The sequence below is a fragment of the Nelumbo lutea genome, chromosome 2 (genome assembly GCF_056320005.1).
Source record: "Nelumbo lutea isolate HS-2025 chromosome 2, American lotus-T2T, whole genome shotgun sequence".
Lineage (NCBI taxonomy): Eukaryota > Viridiplantae > Streptophyta > Magnoliopsida > Proteales > Nelumbonaceae > Nelumbo > Nelumbo lutea.
Window position 1 is genome coordinate 65180302 of NC_142685.1, and position 17807 is coordinate 65198108.

At 37.3% G+C, this 17807-nt stretch overlaps 1 protein-coding gene across 1 annotated transcript; it reads right to left on the bottom strand.

Annotated features, from left to right (window-relative positions):
- Nucleotides 1-622: 622 nt before the first annotated feature.
- LOC148871247 (uncharacterized) lies at nucleotides 623-9570 on the bottom strand. The gene is made up of 3 exons (XM_088973484.1): nucleotides 8573-9570; nucleotides 2432-2600; nucleotides 623-1439 (listed from the first exon to the last, which is right to left on the bottom strand). The coding sequence occupies exons 1-3, from the start codon at nucleotides 9353-9355 to the stop codon at nucleotides 1000-1002; spliced, it is 1392 nt and encodes a 463-aa protein (XP_088829610.1). The 5' UTR covers nucleotides 9356-9570; the 3' UTR covers nucleotides 623-999.
- Between the last annotated feature and the right edge of the window lie 8237 nt (nucleotides 9571-17807).

The following is a 17807-nucleotide window of genomic DNA, read 5'->3' on the forward strand; positions in this document are numbered from 1 at the left end:
AAGAAAGATTTATGTGGGCCTCAACTTAAACCAGTAGATGCAAGTATCATGATTCATGTAAGTAAGACCATTTTCTCTGCAGCCCAATAACCCAACCAACCTGAAAATATTATGATTTATGAGTAACAGGTCGCAATGGGTGGGCCAAGCAGGAGTACAAGGAGGTGGAGGTAGTATAGACCCAGCCCAGTCCATAATGGGCAAGAAATACTGAAATACAGCTATGACTGGGCTATTCCCGAACCTCAAACAGGAAGAATCTCCATTCATGCATCCTTTCTGTGCTTCCCTCAGCTATGTATCTCTTTCATTTGCCTGCTTTTGGCCTTCTTTTGTTAGGCATTGAACCCCACCTTAGGTGCTGAGTGGTGTCCATCCCTCCCAAATACCTAATACATAGTTTCCGTCTATGGATCTCCAAAAAAAGCTTCAACCATGGCATGGAAATATGCAGTAAGTTGACCCTGCCCACACCACCTTCGTCAGTGGCCAAGTTGAATTGAAGTTAATGCTATGCCCTTATTCAAGAGAAAGCAAGGACTGGATTGAAGAATGGGTTGATTGAGGTCTGAGATCAGACAAACAAAGCAAGAGGAAGAAAATTCCACCACAAGTCAGCATATAGAACAAAGCAATGGCAAAGTTATATTTCAGTTTCATGCATAATCTGTATTTCTATTCATGGTACAAAAATGCAATATTATGACAAGGCCAACCTTGTTTGACTGGGCTGGGCAGAGATGGATAAACAAAAGCCCAGCCCACCGAAACCCAAACACAAGCTAAACTGACTGTTCCAACTCTCCTTATGAGGCGGTTATTTCTCTAAGCCAGCATACAACAGACCTAAAGTATGTTTGGAATCGTGACCAAGATGACTTAAGCTCTGAATGGGTATTCTGCAATTTCAGTCCCATTATTCAACTCAAAACACCACCATAAGTACTGTTACAAACTCAGTGGAGACCCTTCCTTTTTCACTCTATTTGGTTCCTCTAGCTAGCTCACTAGAATCCTTTTCATGTTGTCAATGAGCTTTTGCATCTGTTCCCTGGAATGCAAAGGTGATGGATACACACAAGCACAGTCCAACTGCCCATTGCGAATTGTATCAAATATAGCAATGGAGGGACCGACACTATGAACTGAAGAGCAACCCATGTAATCTTCCAGTCCAACCTCTTGGCACAAATCATTTAAATCATCGATCAAAGGGTTCTCAAAAACAGAGATGAAGCAAGTTCTCAACGATAAGGATGGGGTAAAGCCTGGGTTGTCGATTGCCTTGCACATGAGGTAGTTAAGGTCACCCATGTCTGAGAAATGCTTGTTGCAATCCATAGAATTATTCAAGCTCACGTAGCATCTCTTTGCCAATTCCCATAGATCTTCTCCTCCCTTTATGTCGTGTGTGTTTAGGATGGCAGAGTGATAAAATCCTGAAACAGAGTAAAACAAGTTTGGCCGGTTCATTATGTATAGAATATAAGCATTTCATGAATGAATATTTAAACACACCATCTGAAGGGCCAGTTTTCTGCTGACTGACCATTCATGCACCCAAAAATGCAGAAAGGATTATAAAGCCAATTCTTTACGGATTACAGGTGATTTGGATCCTGACAAGCATACAATTATGTCATATTCTAAGGAGAAAACTTTGGCTATCCACATTCCACAGGGAGAGTCCCGTGGACAGCACAGGTTGTCGATTATTCCACAGGGAGAGTCCTATGGACAGCACAGGTTGTCGATTGTAGACAGCCAAATTTTTTGCTATTCCACAGGCTATGGTACATTTGGGAAACAAGCCTTCTATCCCTGACTTGTCCAACAGATATGGAGCCAAATATAGTTAGCAACTTTGATACACCATATATCCAAACTTTCTGATACTAACTAGTGACTCTACTCATCCCAGATTAAAGGCAGCTCTTGCAACTGAAAATTTAACAAGCAGAAGAAAAAAAGCAAACAAATAAAACAAGTAGGACTTTCATTACCAACCAAAGGGAAAGGAACAATAAAGGATGTATATGAAAAGTTTATGTATATCTGCATCTTTGTATTTTTTTAATAGAATTGTATGGAATGGCATATGTTTTTTTTTTTTAAATGCAAAAGGAAAAAATGTGAATTTACTATAGAAACATATTTACAGAACATGAAGAATAGAGGTTTCAAAAATATGAAGTCTATATGGAATATTTCATTTTATAATGTATGTTATTAACAAAAAAAAAAAAACTAATTATTCTTGTATGTATACACAACTGGATATCAAATGTGTCATATTTTTTTGTTCCAAATTTTTTAAATGAAAATGTATTAAAGACTTGATCTTTTTATATCTAACCAAGTATGCCTGACTGAAATCCCAACAGTATTTCTTTTAATCTTCAAATTGAACAATACATTTAGAAGAGCTTACCAAGATGACAGCTATGGAGAACTGGGTCCAAAAGGCTTCGGCAGTCAATGAGAGTAACAACAGCGTACTTCTCCGGGTGGTGATTGAGGAGGTCTTTAGATGAATGTGCGGCAATCAATCCAGCAGCGGCTAAGGCTCCAGATAATTTGATCCCTCGTTCCTTGCACGCCTGCATTACAAACCCAATCCTTTGTTGTCACTATTTATACAAGACTGGGGTTGCTCAAGGGAAGGTCACCCAAATAGATATCTATTGATACAAATTTACCATTCCCTTTTTTTTTTTTGGATGAAACAAATCTACCATTCGTATGTACTTGTAAATGCATATATACACTGATACACACAGATACAAGCTTAATGTCAAAACTTAATAGAGCTGGCTCAAAGATGACCTAAACTAATACAAATATTTTAGGATGGATCATGCCCCATAGGATTCTTTAAGTTGGGCTAAAGCACATATTTTCTAAAGATGGAAAGCATTTAAAAGATTTTTTATAGATAAAGCATCTAAAGGATTGAATATATCCATATTCTACATGTGAACATAACAATACCTTTTTGGTTGATGCATGATGTTGTAATAGGTCTGGTTCAACAAAATATGAGTATTGACAACATTTAGATACAAAGCATCCACTAAGGAAAATTTTATGTATACTCTAAAGGGAAATTCTGATGACAAAGAATGTTTATGCTTGGTGTTTATGCCATGGAAGTTTTTCATCAATTCAATCTTTTTGGAGGTTAAGTTAGTTTTGATGTAAAAGGGGTAGAAAATTTGTCATTATGAGATCCTTCAGCTACATTTCTACCCTTTTGTGATGAAAACAAAGTTTTATGCCCCTTCTACATTAAAATTATTGTAACATCTTAAGGAAACAGGGGAAATTCTTGTTAGACAGTTATGTATGCCCTTAGTTTCAATCAGAATGATGTACTTTATGAGTTTATTGTAAATGAATAAAAGTGCATATTTGATTCATGTTCCTTTGGTATGTTTCTGTGTAGTACCATTAAACTGGACCCTTAATGAGACTCGTGTTAGTTTAGACTGTTCACATCTAGTGGGTCGGTCTGGGGAGACCTATCTTGACAAGGCAGACACTGTGATGCCACCAAGTCGGTTGGGGTGGCCTGTCTCAGCTGCCAAGGTGAGACCCTAAGCACATACAGTGTAGAATTAATTGAATCTATGAACTGGACCAGATTTTCAGTATTGCCCTGGACCTTGGAGATTGATGGGCAAAACTGAAAAGTTACACCTGACCCCTAGACTCGATTATGATACTGCACTAGGTGTCGGATTGGGTTGTCTTTGATGTACCATTCAGTGAGATCCTTAGCGGGGGTCAAAACCTGAGAATGTTGGGACAGTCTGAGAATTCATCTGAGTGGGTGACCATAGTGACAGGATCAGCCCCTTTGTCGGACAAAGGTAATGATCGGTGATGCACTCTCACTGATGGAAACTAAGACTGCTGGCAGCCGATTTCAACCATTGAGATTTGTTTTGCAAAATATGTTTTATATGAGATATGAAAGTATATACGTTATGGTTTCGAAATGATTTACAAAAATGTTTTAATTCCTGGGATCCATATAAACAGAGAGTGCAACACTGTTCCTTGCAGCCGAGGGAGAGGTCCTCTCTTGTCGGGCAGTGTATGATCATTATGAGCTGAGAGGTTAAGTGTAAGACCATTGAAGATAATACCTGATGGGCTAATCTTGCATCTATCCACAGTCCCTGGGTGTTACAAGGTGGCTTGGCCCAGGGACCACTTAGGGTAAGTGTTGGGCCCATAGAGCCCATGAGATGGGTTTCAGGGGGTGCACTGTCCATAACAGTGTATTCGGCCAGGCCTTGTAACAAAGGCTGGGCTGAACCCATGTGGTTGATGTGTAGATCAATGTTTGGGTCTCATGCCATAGAAGGAAACCCAACTAGGCAGCAGTTTGGAAGGCTAAGTGAATACATAACCTTAAATGGGCCTCAAGTCCATTTCAAACTGGGCTAATTTGATTAGTCACTTAAAGGGGCAAGTTCTGAGATGGATCAGCTGATAGGATTGGGCCCAGACCCGATCCACTTAAAGAGTCCAAGATCTAAATAAGATTTAGATCTGGAAGCCTCCTAATTAGATTAGGAGATGGTTGATCGGATCTGCAAATAAGATAAGGGTTATCCCTTATCACTTGAAGGGACTTCTAATCCAAATGTGATTTGGATCACCAACTTCTAATGGGATTAGAAGTTGATCCCTTTAAGATTATAAAAGGAAGAGGGGGCGGCAGCCTTTAGACATGCAATACACAATTCCTGTCTTCAGAGCTGAAATCACAAGAAGAGAGAATTCTGCACCATGTGAATACTCTCTTGCCGCCTCCAGCAGTTCGATCTCCTACTCTCTACAGAGTAATCAAGATTTGATCTTGATAACAATCTTTTGGAGAAAAGATTGATTGAAGTTGTATTCACAAGCCATCCTGTTGATTCTTGCGAAGGGTCAAGTTCTTTTGGAAGAACACTACTGATTCTGCTCCATCCTGCACTGCGCCATCTTCAGTGGGAGCAGATTTTGGATCCTTCCTTGGGCGTAAACACCTCCATTGGGAGATACTGTTTTTCCGTATCAAGTATAATCCCTTCCTACTCCTTTTGGTTCAGATCTGGTTTATTTTATAGTTCAAAAATGATCATTGAAAATATGATTTTCTAAATAGGGAATGCAATTCCCAGTTGAAGGGAGAGAAAAATTTTTGAAATTCGCCCCCTTTATTCCACAATCTTTGGGCGTCCATGTGATAGATATCCTATCCCTTCAATTCTTACTAGTGCTAATCCCAATGCATTAGCAAAAATATGTTTTAATAGTACCTTATACAATTCTAAATTTTTGAATGAGATGGTTCTCTAATTGCAATAACAGGCAAAAGAAAGGCCATTTAACTGGAGCTAGTCATATGTATGCATAATATATATGCCAAGTACTAGGATATTCAAACTTTCTCCCAACAAAAAAAAAAAAAAAAGGATATTCAAACTTTCAAAGGGTATAGGGCTACGTTTAAGCTATCTAAATGGAGCAACTAGTGATTTTTTATTTTTGGGGCTACACAACGGGGTAGTCCATCTCCCATCCCCTAAACCCTCCCCACCCCCGGTGGCAACAGGCAGGAATACATCTCACGTCTCGGCTACGATATAGCTTAGAACATACCAACTGGACAACCAACTGGTGTTGGGAAATTAGTTTCAGACATAATAGTTGAAACTCTTTGGCATATCTAACGACAACATCTAATGATTAAATCTCAACAACAAGTTCAATTTGGCCCATCAAAAATTAAATGGGCTTTCTTTCTTGTAGGTAAAAGGGCTACACAACCAGGGGGTAGCCCTCTCCCAACCCTTTGTGACTTGGGATAAACCTTATGGTGATTATAATCAAGGATCAAAATTTCGTCACGTATCAGCCTATATCGACCGACACGTATCGTATCGGAGCCTTCCCGATATGCCCCTACAGGGGGTGTTTCAGGTTGGCGAGTGGTTCAAGGGGTAAACCGGCCTTAAACCAGCCCCTCTAAACCAGTTTTGAAAAAAATTAAAATATATATGTAAACAGTACCGATACAGGCCGATACACCCTACTGGCATATTGCCCTGTATCGATATTTTGAACCTTGGTTATAATGATTAGGTATGTCAATGGGACTGTTTTGCTGACCCAATGCAACACCAACCTCAGCCTGCCTCACCCCGATAAAAAGGAGAAGGAATATCAAATACAACCCGTCCCATGTATAGTGCACTTGCACTCAACTAAATCTATTTCTATACTACTTTAAAAACTACAAATAGCCTCAATAATATTTCTGTAATTTTTTTAGGACAAAATTTATGCCTCCATATTTAAATTTATTGATAAAAAATAGGGCAAATAGGGTAACTGGTTATTGATATTAAATGGATTCAAAAGAGGTAATTTTAAGATATTCAATGCATTCAATTATCTCTCATTAAATCTAACATTTAAGGTATTAACTTGCATTCACCTTCATTCAGTCATGTATTTAGGGTATTTTTATTTCTGCTCATTATTAAATTCTATTAATTTAATCCATATATAATAAATTAATAATTTCAATAATACAAAAGCTTATACTTTTAAAATATACCTTGAAAAAAAATGTTTTCATCTAGGTGGTGGTAAGAAATTAAATCATTTTGGGTCAAATGGGATAATCCTTGTTTTCACAATTAAATAATAAAATTCAAAAATAGATCAAACATAAAAAAATATATAGAGAAATAAAAAAATGAAAACATTTTTAACATCATATATCTAGCATATTAAACAAGAATACGTATGATAAATAAGAAATGATTTTATTAATGATGAAAATAAAATGTAAAATTTAAAACAAATTGAAAATAAAACTATTTTCCTGTTTTCACTCATTAAATCTCATATCTAAGGTATATTCTCTCATTAAATCCTATATTTAAGATGTACTTTTCTCATCATTAAATTATATTAATTAAATCCATAACATTAACTTTACTAGTATAAAAATAAATATTTTAAAAAATGAATTTAAAAACAAAACCATTTTCTTCCCTCCCGGTGGTGGGTAAGCAATTCTAACATATGGGGTCAAATGGATTAAAAAATAATGTCATAATTAAATAATAAAAATAAATAAACACATAATGCAAATAAAAAAAAAAAATTGGGCATATCTCTAATATTGTATATTCATTATACTAAACAAAAATAAGTATGAAATGTAAAAAGTATTCTTATTAATGTTGAAAATGAAATGCTAAATTTAAAATCAACATAGAAATGAAATGATGCTATAGCCAAATAATAAAATGAAGATCTGAACCAGACTTGAACAAATCTGATAAAATCCAATCCATTTACAGCACCACTAATTAGGAGTGTAACTAGTTTCAGAGTGCAGATTTCAGACAATGGCCCAGATCCCCAACTAGATAATGATGAATCAAATTCTAATTAGTTTAACAGAAGCTCCAACAGTTAACATGCTTTCTCTTCCCCCAAGGAATATTGCCAAACCTTTTCCCCACTAATCCAAAGTAATAAAGTTAGCCCTAATCAACAATGTCCAAAGTGAAAAGTACCAACATATAATTTTGCGTAGTTAAAATAATAAATAAACAGTAAGAAATACAAACATCTTCTTCCTCCACTCTCCACCATGGATTGTTGATTTGAATTTTATTATTTTCTTTAGAGAGGGGGTTTAGGATCTACCTAAAAGCTAGTTTAAAATAAGGTGATGAGTGGGGCGCATCCATTCTTTATAAATGGGTAGATTCCATTTCAAAAAGAAAATCTAAAAAGACACCCTTATTTCTTTTTTATAGTAATAAACTGAATAGGCAGGCGACCAACCCAACGGGTCCCAATGTACATCTCGATGATTTAGACTTGAGACGTTATAGGACCTCCCATAAATAAATTAATTAACTAAAATATAATAAGCCACAATGCCACTGTGGAAGAAACCAACCGGACATCCAAATTTGATATGTTTATAATTAAATTTCAATAGAAATTTGGGTCAAATAGGATAGGGGTGATCCGTATTTGATCCGATTATAAACAGATAGAATTCGAATATGAATCTAAACGGATACCTTTTTTTTCTTGCAGCGTAGGTTAATGTGACTGGATTATAACTTAAGGCTAGGATCGGACTGGCCCGGATTGAACCAATATTCAGTCGATTGACATATGATAAGATTACGAGTGTAATGGATCAGGTTTGAATTGGATCCTATCTAAAATTCATACCAATTTTAACAGTTTGAAAGGTTCAGATATTGAATTGAACCAGTCCAGAATGGTCCAGATTTCAAAATATTAATCGGATTGGATTGGACATGATCCATTAACAATCGATTCATACTAGACCGGTTCGGATCGGACCAATAATCACAGGATTGATGTAGACCGAAGACAATATTTCTCAATTTCAGATACGGTTCAGATCAGCCACATCATCTCTCCACGTGGCAAAGATAAGCAAATCGGGCATCCGATTAGGAAATCTTTGAAGGGTGAGAGAGAGAGAGAGTGGGTGTAGAAATTCACTCACAGTGATGAGTCTAGTGGTGTCGTCGGAGTTCATCTGCAGCCGCACCACCTCCGACGATCGGGGCGAGATAGTATCCAGAAATTCCAGATTTGCGAATCTGAACGAGTTCAGCGAGTAGCCCAGCAAATCAATTCCACGCGCCCAAAACGGCTTATTGGCCTTCCCACTCGGGATGAGTTCCTCGATTCCCAAACCGACCTCCCCTTTCTTCCCGGTTTCAATCCCCTTCTTGTCTCCCACCAACCGCACCATCTCTCTGAGCACAAACTCCGCCGACGTGCGGTCGCATACGGCCGTGTGAAACCGAAGCGCTAGAACCCATTTCGTGTCGGGCAGCGCGTAGAGGCTGGCGAAAACGGTCTCCGTGTCGGGGTGAATCGGGGGCTCGTGTTTGGGAGACCAAGGGTTGCGTTTCAATTCGTGTTCGAGTACACAGTGAAACGGGGAGACGAGGGGATTGTTTTGAAGGAGATGAGAAGTGAAGGGGACGTCGAAGGATTCGATTTGGAGGGAGGGAATGGGGGATATGGCGAAGGAGAAGGTGTTGGTGGTGGGGTCGTGGGTGAGTTTGGAACGGAAGATGGGGTGGGAATTCTGGAGCTTGTGGAGGGCGTTTTGGAGAGCTGAGATATCTGGGAGCTTGGAGAGGAGGAGAGACAACACAGTTATACCGGTTCCGCCCGGCACTGCTCGGCACCAGCTGTACTCGGTCCCGCCGACTGATCGACCCTCCGATCCCGGTTGCTGACTGTTGTCTGTATCATTGAAGTTCTGACCCGCCATGAGAGAGAGAGAGAGAGAGAGAGAGAGGGGAGGAGGAGGTGGTGGTGCTCTACTGCCTGCTTTCTTTAGGCTGGATTTTTGGCATTTATCAGAAAAAATATATTTTTCACGTGGTTGAGAGTAATGAAATGTGCGAAGATAAAATAAAACTTTGGAGAGTAGTTGTTATGATTTCTTCGAGCAGTCGGAAATTCAGGGTACGAGAATTTAATCAAGGAAGGGGAGAGATTACTTAAATCTTCTTAAAGGAATCTTACTTAAGGGTTATGTACGAAAACACCCCTATAATTTCATATATTTATTTAAATTTATCTTTTCATTTTGTTTTAATGTTTGTGGACTGCCATTGACCGGATGGTCAGACCGTTTGGTCCGAGAACGTCCATGCAGCTGATTCCGTTTCACCCTTGGCCAAACAATGTTGATTTGGTCATTAACCCATTGATTTAGGCAATTGAACTGTTTCATTTATTCAACGGTTTTTACCACTTTTATTTTAATTTTCTTTTTTTAAGTTATAATGGGTCATTCGTTCAAATTGGACGATTGAAGCATTAACACAGAAATCGATGGCCACAATGGTTATGATTTCTAATCGGTTTATTAAACCTTGGTTTGTTTTGACATGAAAAATAAAGTAACATTATCATCTAAATTGAGTGAAAAATGTTGAAGGGCACCAACTAATGATTATTTATTCTAACAGTATCAAATACTTCTTTGTATAAAAACAAAACTGACCAATTAGTGTCAAATAGAGTGGTTGCTCCTATCTTGTATAAATGCTGGTTCCATTCGCATAGGGGCTTTACAATAAAATATAAATATAAGGGGTGTTTTAATGAAATCAAACTATAGGATAGAATTTATTCATGAAACTATAGGGAGTGTTCTAGTAAATGATCGTTATTTAAACTCCTATGGTAAAAGACTTAAACATCTCTTAGGTCTTTTTTAAGGGTAAATTACAAAGACCCCACTGTACTATGGGGTCTGTGACAAAGACCCCCTATACATTGTTTTGCGACAATGACCCCCTGCACTGATATGAAAGAATGCATTAAATTACCAAAATACCCCACTAATTTTTTTTTTATTTTTTTAAAACCTATTTAACCTATTGTTTTCTCTTTCTTCTCTTCTTTTCCCCTCCCTCACCGTCCTCTCTCATTCTTTCTCTCTCCCAACTCTCTGGAATGAAAGGACAGAAACCTATTTTCTTCTCTTCTCCCTCTTCAATCTCGTCTCTATACTCGTCGCCGACGATGCCGCGATGATGGGAAATTGCAATGCTTGATAGCCCAACAACAGATGTCTGCCCAAATCTTCGTCTTTTCCGTCTTCCATCCTTTCGCAATCATCATCATCGACTTCTGCTTCCAATGGCAATCAACAAAGGGAGAAAAAAAGACAAAAGGACTTGTAGTTGATGGAGCTGGAGACTCTCCTCCTACAGCACTTGTGGAACCAAACCCGAAGTCGCCTCCCTTGTAACACTTGCGGAGCCAGAGCCAACATCACGTCCTGACTTGAAGACTCCATCGCCGCTGCTAATCTTTCCTTTGCCATCCACAAGTCCTGCAATAATGGTAGCCACCGATCTGATCTCAGGGTCATGTTTTCTTCACCACTTGACAAAGGTAGATTCATCAAAGAACATATCCTTACTTAATAGCTTTTTTTTTTTTTTGCAACTGAAACTAATTTCTCCAATTCCACAACCATGGGTTTCACTTCTTGAGGAGGTTCTCTTCCAACAACATCAAGGCAAAGCTCCTCTACCTTGGCCCAGATACAGGGCTCAAAATAGTCTCCTGCTACCTTCTCTTATCGGCATGCTCAAGCCATCTCTGTTTGTACCTATAACACTTTGGCCTAGCCCGTTTCATGTACACCCCGGTGTCATCGTTCTTCGAATGCCAATAGAAATTGGCTATGTCCAAAGGCTCCACAAGGCGTTTGAACACCATACCCAGCTCAGCCCAATCCGACTTAATCTCAAAGTCATCGGGCAATTCATACGTCTTTAGCATCTCAATAATCTCATCCCACATCCCTGCTAACTCGAGCTTGGTCACATTGGCCAAGAAATCTTTTTCGCCTTCTTGGTGTTTGAAGGAATCGATAATTGTTTAGCTTCCTGAGAGCTATTTTGATTTTGCCACAGTTATCCTCGATCTTCTACTGCTTTTCTAGTTTTTGCCTCTCCGACTCTCCTATTGCACAGAGGCACAGCCTTGCCTTCGTGCTCTGGAATGCGGCATAAGCACAGAGAATATCACCTACAATTCTTGTAATGTCTGATTGAAGTAGTAAGAAGAAGCGATAGTTGAACTTACCAACCCAAGATCATTCAGAACTGTGTCAACATTTGTTGAAGAAATTAGAGGATCTAGATTGATCAAGTGTGGCTGATTCCGAATCTCATTCCAATTCTAGGGCTAGGGCTAGGACTTCTTACAGATTGTCAGATCTCAATTTGACATCTGCCACTCTCGGTGCAAATCAGCTAATCCCAACCTCTAGAACCTTCGTCGTAACAGCTATGGTGCTCCTGGAACGCCCATGCTGCAATTTCATGGTGGCGGAAATTGCCTATCCGGCTGCATTTGAGGACTGGTTGAAAGTTTTGAACCGGTTAGGGAAGCAGGCAAATGGATAGAGAGAGAGAGATGGGGATCTGAAGAATGCAGTAATGGAGAGAGAGATCGGAATTGAATTAAATGGGTTCAATCCCGATGCTGTTAAGGGGAAGGGAAAGAAGAGAGATCGAGGGAGACAGAGAGAAATGTGAAGGAAGGAAAGGTAGTATCGGAAGGTTGGGGAAGACGAATAGTGTTTTTCTCGTCTAATTATTATAAGGGTAGTATGGGGATTAAAAAATACTGTAATGGCATTTTTGGACGAAAGGCTAACAGAAGGGAGTTTTTGTCTCATGGTCATAGTATAGGGGAGTCTTTGTCACAAAACCAAGTACAGGGGGTCTTTTCCACAGAGCCTTTCTAATTTACCCTTTTTCTAAATAATTAAACCTCTCTTATCAAATGCATTATCTAGTCAATGATGAATCCTACGACCATAGATGCCCAATTCTCAATGAATGTTGAATTCACATCTACGCCCTGTCCCACAATCACATCTCAGCGTGCATTGGGAACTTCTTGTACTTGTCAATGGGAGATGTTTCTAATAGATGGTTGGAATTGGAATATGTAATGGGTATTTGTGGGATACATTCTATTGGGTGCAAATGTGAATTCGTGAATGTTAATGATTTTTTACCAACTTGAATTCCCAGTTCAATGAGAATGAGAACTGCTTCCGTCAGAGCAAATTCATGCCTACAGCATTCCAACGGTCTTTTACAATCTTGCATTGAGAATATCTCACCATGAAATAAAAACATTCTCAATGCAAGGCAATAAAGGCTGATCTAATGGGCTTTACCCTGACCCAAGCTAAACTCAGTATACTTTATACTTGCACATAGAGAGGCCACTTTTGGCACGGTGATAAGGAAAGAGAGACATTTCTAAAACCATGTTCAGATTTTCTACCAACACTATTCCAACAAGTCATTACAGTCACACATTGGAAATATCTTCCCAAGTCCCCATGAATAACAAGGCAGATGCTCCCAATGCGTGGCTGCAATAGTCCGGGTTAATATTGGGAGCATTTTGTTGGTATCATATTCCTATTCACAGTGAATACAAAATAACAGAAAAATTTTAGCTGTTGGAGACCAACAGCCTATGCTGTTGAGAGAATTTTTGGAAATGCCATGTTACTATGAGAATGGGTAAATTAATAATTACATCTTAATTTGTTTTGACTAAAAACCAAAGTATGGGCGTGAATAGATGAACTGCCCAGAACTGCCCAACCTAGAAACTGTGTCAACAGTTTATGCTGTTGGGCCCCAACAGTTGAGACAATTTCAGGCAGTTCACCTATTCATGCCCATGCTTTGATTTTTAGTAAAAATAAATTAATATATAATTATTAATTTACTCATTTTAATGGTAACGTGGCATTCCCATAAATTTTCTCAACATCATCGGCTGTTGCCGCCAACAGCTAAAGTTTTTTCCGGCCGGTGGATCCACGCTTTGTTAGTGAGTCCATTTGTGGGTTGTGACGCAAGAAATGGATGTGTAATTATGTTTGAATAGTAAATATTCAGCCGAAAAAATAAGCTAATCAAATAAAAAAGCATGATTCAATTAGGTATTTTAAAATCACAAGACTCAACATCCACATTGATAGAGAAATGAAAAAGGATTAGCTAAATTTAATAACTGTTTTAGTGGTGTGGGACCAATCATTTTTCTCTACACCATCTATAAAGTTCACAAGGCACAAAATCACTTAATCTTTCATTTGCAATAATCGCTGTTGATGTGGAGCAAAATGATCAATCTCACATTTGGTGAAATATCTTTTAAATTCAACTAATCCACTCTCACCAAATCGAATGTTGCTGGGTATATCTAACTTGTTAGTAGGGAAGGCATTCTTTTTCATTTTCTCAATCTCTGTGGGGATCTGTCCTGAATGGGGCAAGGATGGGATGATTTCCCTTCAGGGAACATGTAGTGGTGTTCAAGGGTCAGGTTGGGTCAGTTTGAGTCATTTTATTCAACCAACCCGACCTAGTCGATTTACTTATTAATTAAACTAAAACCAACTGACCCTAAAGTAAAACTGACTCAAACATGAAGGGTTGGTTTGGGTCAGTTTATATAACAATTAAAATATTAGTTTTAAATAGTCCAATGTGAACACCTTGGTCGGTTGGGCTCCAACTCCAACATGCAATAGTTGAAGACTCCAACGGTCCCAACTCCCAACGTGTCTATCCATTCCAATACTCCTTAACCCAAAAAGGTAATAAATAAACTAATAAAGGTAATAAATAACTTAAATTTAAAGTTAACTATGATAGGGAATAGGGAAGGACTAAGGACTACTGAATAGGGACTAATTAGTAATTACCTAAACACAAAGGGTTGGATCGGTTCGGTTCAATTTCGGTTTTCATACAGTTGTTTGTTTATTTTCTCACACAAACCAAAACCGAGTAGTGATTTTAAAAAACTGATCAACTCGGATTGGGTCAAATCGGATTGATCGGTTTGACATTTAATGTGAACACCCATAAGGATGGGGATGGGAAAATTTTCATCCCCATTGGCGGGGATGGGGTGGGGATGGAGAGAGCACTCCCTACCCCGTAGAGACCCCGATCCCCATCTCGTGGGATCTCCACTAATATATGTATATATGTATGCATACATTTATATATGTATATATCTATACATACGTCTATATATTAATATTTTTTAAAATATGGTTGAATATGTTTGAATCTTTTATAATATGATTGTAATTTTTAATTATTTTATTTTTATTTTTTAAATAAAATAAAAAACAAAAACAATTTTATTGACATTATAAAAAAATCACAGGGAGTGAAGATACCCATGAGGATAGGGATGGAGATAACCTTATCCCTGTTTCCCTGTTAGTGGGGATGGGGATAATCTTTTCTGTGAACACCCCTAACGATTAGGGTTTTATTGATTTTAATTATTTTATGGGTTTCTTGTCCTTTAACCCTTAAAAATATCTCCTACATATATCAGTCCATCACATAAAAAATAAATAAATATACAAATACACCCCCGTTTCATTAATTTTTCTTTTCGTGCGTAATAAAAATATTGAAATTACAACCATGTTCACATTTCTAGTGAACCCACCACCACTTGTAATCTTGTCTCTTTAAAAAAAAAATAGAAACAGCTAACATGTGGGGTGTGCCCACTTTATCCAAATACAAGCTTGGTCCCCAAATCACTCTGTAAATTTCCAATTAATTGTCATTGCTTGAGAATGTAATCAGTATTGTGTGGCGTCAGTTTGTTAGTTTATCCAACCTCTCTATCCTACATGATGTATGACGAGGACGTGGCCTGGATGTCCTTTTTCTTTTGTTTCTGTCTTCGTTTTTTGTCTTTTTCGATTACTAGTTAGGATAAAAAAACAAAAATAAGGGTAAATTGTTGAAATTTTCTCTAAAGTTTTTGATTGTTGCTGAATTTTATAATGTAGTTGTAAGTAGACCCTTTTTGTTAGAATCTTTTAGAAAGAGTTATGAAATGTTTAAAATGCCCATATAGTTATTTTGACCAAAATGTTTATTTTCTAAGTTTTCTCTACATATAAATCACTACTTCCAACCTTTCTAATCTCTATTTTGAAATTGATTTGGTAAAGTTATAACTTTAAATTTTCTCTTTTTGTTTTTGTTTTCATAAAGGTTGAATTGTTCTTTTCTCTTTTTGGAGAAACCAGCCTCAATCGTAATTGCATGGGTATTTTGGACATTTTCATGACTTTTTTTAGAGGCTTCTAACATGGGGGTCTATTTGCAACTATGTCAGAAAGTTTAGGGGATGTTTCAACAATTGAACCGAAAAAAAGATAACCTGCACATGTCAATGGATATTGGCTTGAAATAATTGACATGGAAAGAAATCTAGGGTTCAACCATTATGCATTCACCAACATTGGTTGCGCGTTAAATCCGGATCTCAATCCCTCATGTTAAAGTTTGTTTATTTTTCATTAATTCACATTTCATAAAATGTACTTTTACATGTAATGAGATATACTTACCAATAGACTTAGAAAAAAGTTAACCCAACTTGCGAACCCAACCTGAAAAAACAGGGTTAGGGTCTCAAATTTAGTTACCTTAATTTGAGAATGACCGACCCAACCTGGAAAAACAGGTTTGGTTGGGTTGAGTCATGGGTCAACCCATTGACCCGATTGTCAAGTCTAATTGGGACTATTTATGTATTGTTAGAAGTTTCCACTCTTTATCATTTACTCTTTGAATTATTAAGTGTTCAAGTTTTTTATTTTTGAAATTTTAAAATTAATTCCTTTAATTTTGACATTTTTATGTATTTTTTCTTTATTTTAAAATTCCAAATATTTTTAGAGATCATTCGAATTGACCCGTGAATCAACCCTATCCCAAATATTTAGGGTTAGCATCTAGCATTTACCGACCCAACCCAAAATCTAGCTCAACCCAAAGTCAACCCGAAAGGTCCTGACCCAACCCAAACCCGACCCACCCACACCCCAACCCGAAGTTTCTACGGTTGTTTGTAAAAGCTAAAAGGGTTACAAATTAAGGTTATTACTAACCCATTAGATTGCCCAACTTAAAAGAATCTCCACTACATTGGGCTTTAATAAATTTTCAACCCAAAATTGCAGGGAGGCAAATTGGACCGGCTCAACTCAAGTTGAGAAATTGTCAAAATTTGCAGGGGCTTAGGCTCGAACAGTCTAAATTCTTCAAGTCGAGTTGCTGAGTAACTGATTTGCACCCTTAGCTTTCGAGACTATATATGAGGACATGTTATAATAATGATTTAACCTAGCATATTTGCTTTATTCAATCCGGATCTCCTGCATTTAATGCTTTGCATATTAACGCATACACTAGCCATGAAAATTCATCAAAATTCACGAGATGGTTTTGATGGGTCAAATTCTCAGATGTGAAATCTTCCCATATTGAGAGTTTTATTCAAATTCTCAAATGTGAAATCTAAAACAAAAACGGCTGTTATGTCATCGAGTAAATGAAGATTCGGTCTACAATTATGTATATTGGGAAGCTAATCAAGCTGCCAATTGATTTATCAATCAAGCCTTTTCTTTTCAACAAGGTATAGTAAGTATCAATCTTAATGATCTTTTATGAAATTTAACTTGTATTTATAAATCTAATTTGTGGGAACGTGCCACCCCCATCTTGTATAGCCCCTCTCAGTATCTATAAAATATATATATATATATATATATATATATATAACAATTTTGCTTATGTGACCGATGATTGTTTTCTATTTTAGAAAATAAAATTATTCACGTTGCTGAACAACCCTTAAATAGATTTGGACTATGATTTATAACTATTCTAAAAAACTTGTATTCTATCAAACCCCTGCCTAATTAATACATAAAAGATTATTAATTTTAAACTCCATGGATGTCCCTACCAAATTTCACTATTCTAAATGCAACAATACAATATTATGTCGAAAAAAATCGTTTTATTACCAAATTAGATTCCCTTTCTCCCTAATTTGATTATTTGAGTACTATTGAAATTATACTTGCAATAAAACAAATATACAAATATGAAAAAAAAAATCCTATAGAGACGATGTATGAGGCAGCAACTCCCCCCTCCCATATTTTGCTTCTAAAAGGTCCCTTGGAATGTAACAGTAAGGATAAAACTCTACATTTTCTATAAAAATTGTAAACATTAAACTCTAGTTGTTGTTTTTAATGATTCACATCTATTTAATACCTCTATTGTCAAAATCTTATCTAATTTGTCTGTCAACATGAAGAC

What these genes read in the sequence shown, in the direction of transcription:
- LOC148871247 (XM_088973484.1), bottom strand. Translation starts at nt 9,355, where the DNA reads ATGGCGGGTCAGAACTTCAATGATACAGACAACAGTCAGCAACCGGGA. An exon ending in ACACCACTAGACTCATCACT is followed by an intron (nt 2,601 to 8,572) that starts GTGAGTGAATTT and finishes TTTGTAATGCAG; the next exon opens with GCGTGCAAGGAACGAGGGAT. An exon ending in TCTCCATAGCTGTCATCTTG is followed by an intron (nt 1,440 to 2,431) that starts GTAAGCTCTTCT and finishes ACTCTGTTTCAG; the next exon opens with GATTTTATCACTCTGCCATC.